The sequence below is a fragment of the Herpailurus yagouaroundi genome, unplaced genomic scaffold (assembly GCF_014898765.1).
Source record: "Herpailurus yagouaroundi ecotype Mexico unplaced genomic scaffold, PumYag 94510, whole genome shotgun sequence".
Taxonomy (NCBI): domain Eukaryota; kingdom Metazoa; phylum Chordata; class Mammalia; order Carnivora; family Felidae; genus Herpailurus; species Herpailurus yagouaroundi.
The window spans coordinates 1-1,059 of NW_024421377.1; the positions used below are offsets into that span (position 1 = coordinate 1).

The window sequence follows — 1,059 nt, forward strand, 5'->3', positions numbered from 1 at the left end:
GGAAGGGTCTGGGTGGTCACAGAGGAAGGAGGAACGGTCTGGGTGGTGGGGACAGTGACCCTCCGGGTGGTGGCAGGGGAGGAGGGGTGCGTGGCCGTCGTCCGCGGCCCAGGAACCTGCGATGACCTTTGTCCTGTGCTGCTGCTGCTGCTGCTGCTGCTGGTGGGCTCAGGGACCGCAGAGCTGGCACAGTGGCTGTAGTCGTCACAGCAGAGCACGCGGATGTGGTAGTTGAGGCAAGTCTGGCCTCCTCTCTGCCGGTTGTTCCTGCAGATGAGTCCGTAGTTGACGTCACATCGTAGCACCTGGCCCAGCTGCTCCAAGGGCACGTCCGGGAAGAGGACGGCCTGGCACTCGATGGCCTCGGGATCCGCGCAGAGCTGGCCGCCCGTGTCCTGGATGTGGTAGTAGGTCTCAATGTCGCCCCCGAAGCGGCCGGGCAGGGGCTGGTCACTGTCCAGCCAGCCCGTCCAGCGGCAGGCGGGCTGGCACGGGGAGGTGGCCGCGGTGTGGCCCATGCTGGGCGCTGTAGGACTGGGGGTCGTTGGGGACCAGACGGTGGTACTGGCAGCCAGTGTGGGGGTCGGACCCGGGCTGGTGGCCCGGGGGGTCATCGTAGTGGTGGCCAGGGTGCTGGGACAGTGGCTGTAGTCGTCACAGCAGAGCACACGGATGTGGTAGTTGAGGCACATCTTGAACCGGCCAACCTGGTCACGATTGTGGCACACCAGACCCTCGCCCAGCCTGCACTGCACTACCTGGCCCAGCTCCTGCAGGGGCACGTTGGGCAGCAGCTCGGCCCGACACTCCAGGTCCAGGGGCCGCTTGCAGATGGCTTTGCCGGCCGCCCGGATGTTGGCATACGTCTCAAAGTCCCCACCGGAGGCCCCTGGCACCGGATAGCTCTCGTCTAGCCAATCCGTCCAGGCACAGCGAGGCTCGCAGGCCGTGGACCCGACTGCTGGTGACGTGGCCGTGGAGGTGACTGTGGAGGAGCCCAGGGCGGTGCTCAGCGGGGAGCTGGTGGCCTCGGTCGTGGGGGGCGGTAGGGAGGTCCTG

General features: G+C 67.3%; 1 protein-coding gene across 1 annotated transcript; it reads right to left on the reverse strand.

Annotated features, from left to right (window-relative positions):
* Positions 1–5: 5 nt before the first annotated feature.
* LOC121026405 (mucin-5AC-like) lies at positions 6–1,055 on the reverse strand (the record flags this gene model as incomplete). Its single annotated transcript, XM_040469267.1, has 1 exon — positions 6–1,055. A coding segment is annotated over one exon (1,050 nt), but the record flags the coding sequence as incomplete, so codon positions are not given.
* Positions 1,056–1,059: the final 4 nt, after the last annotated feature.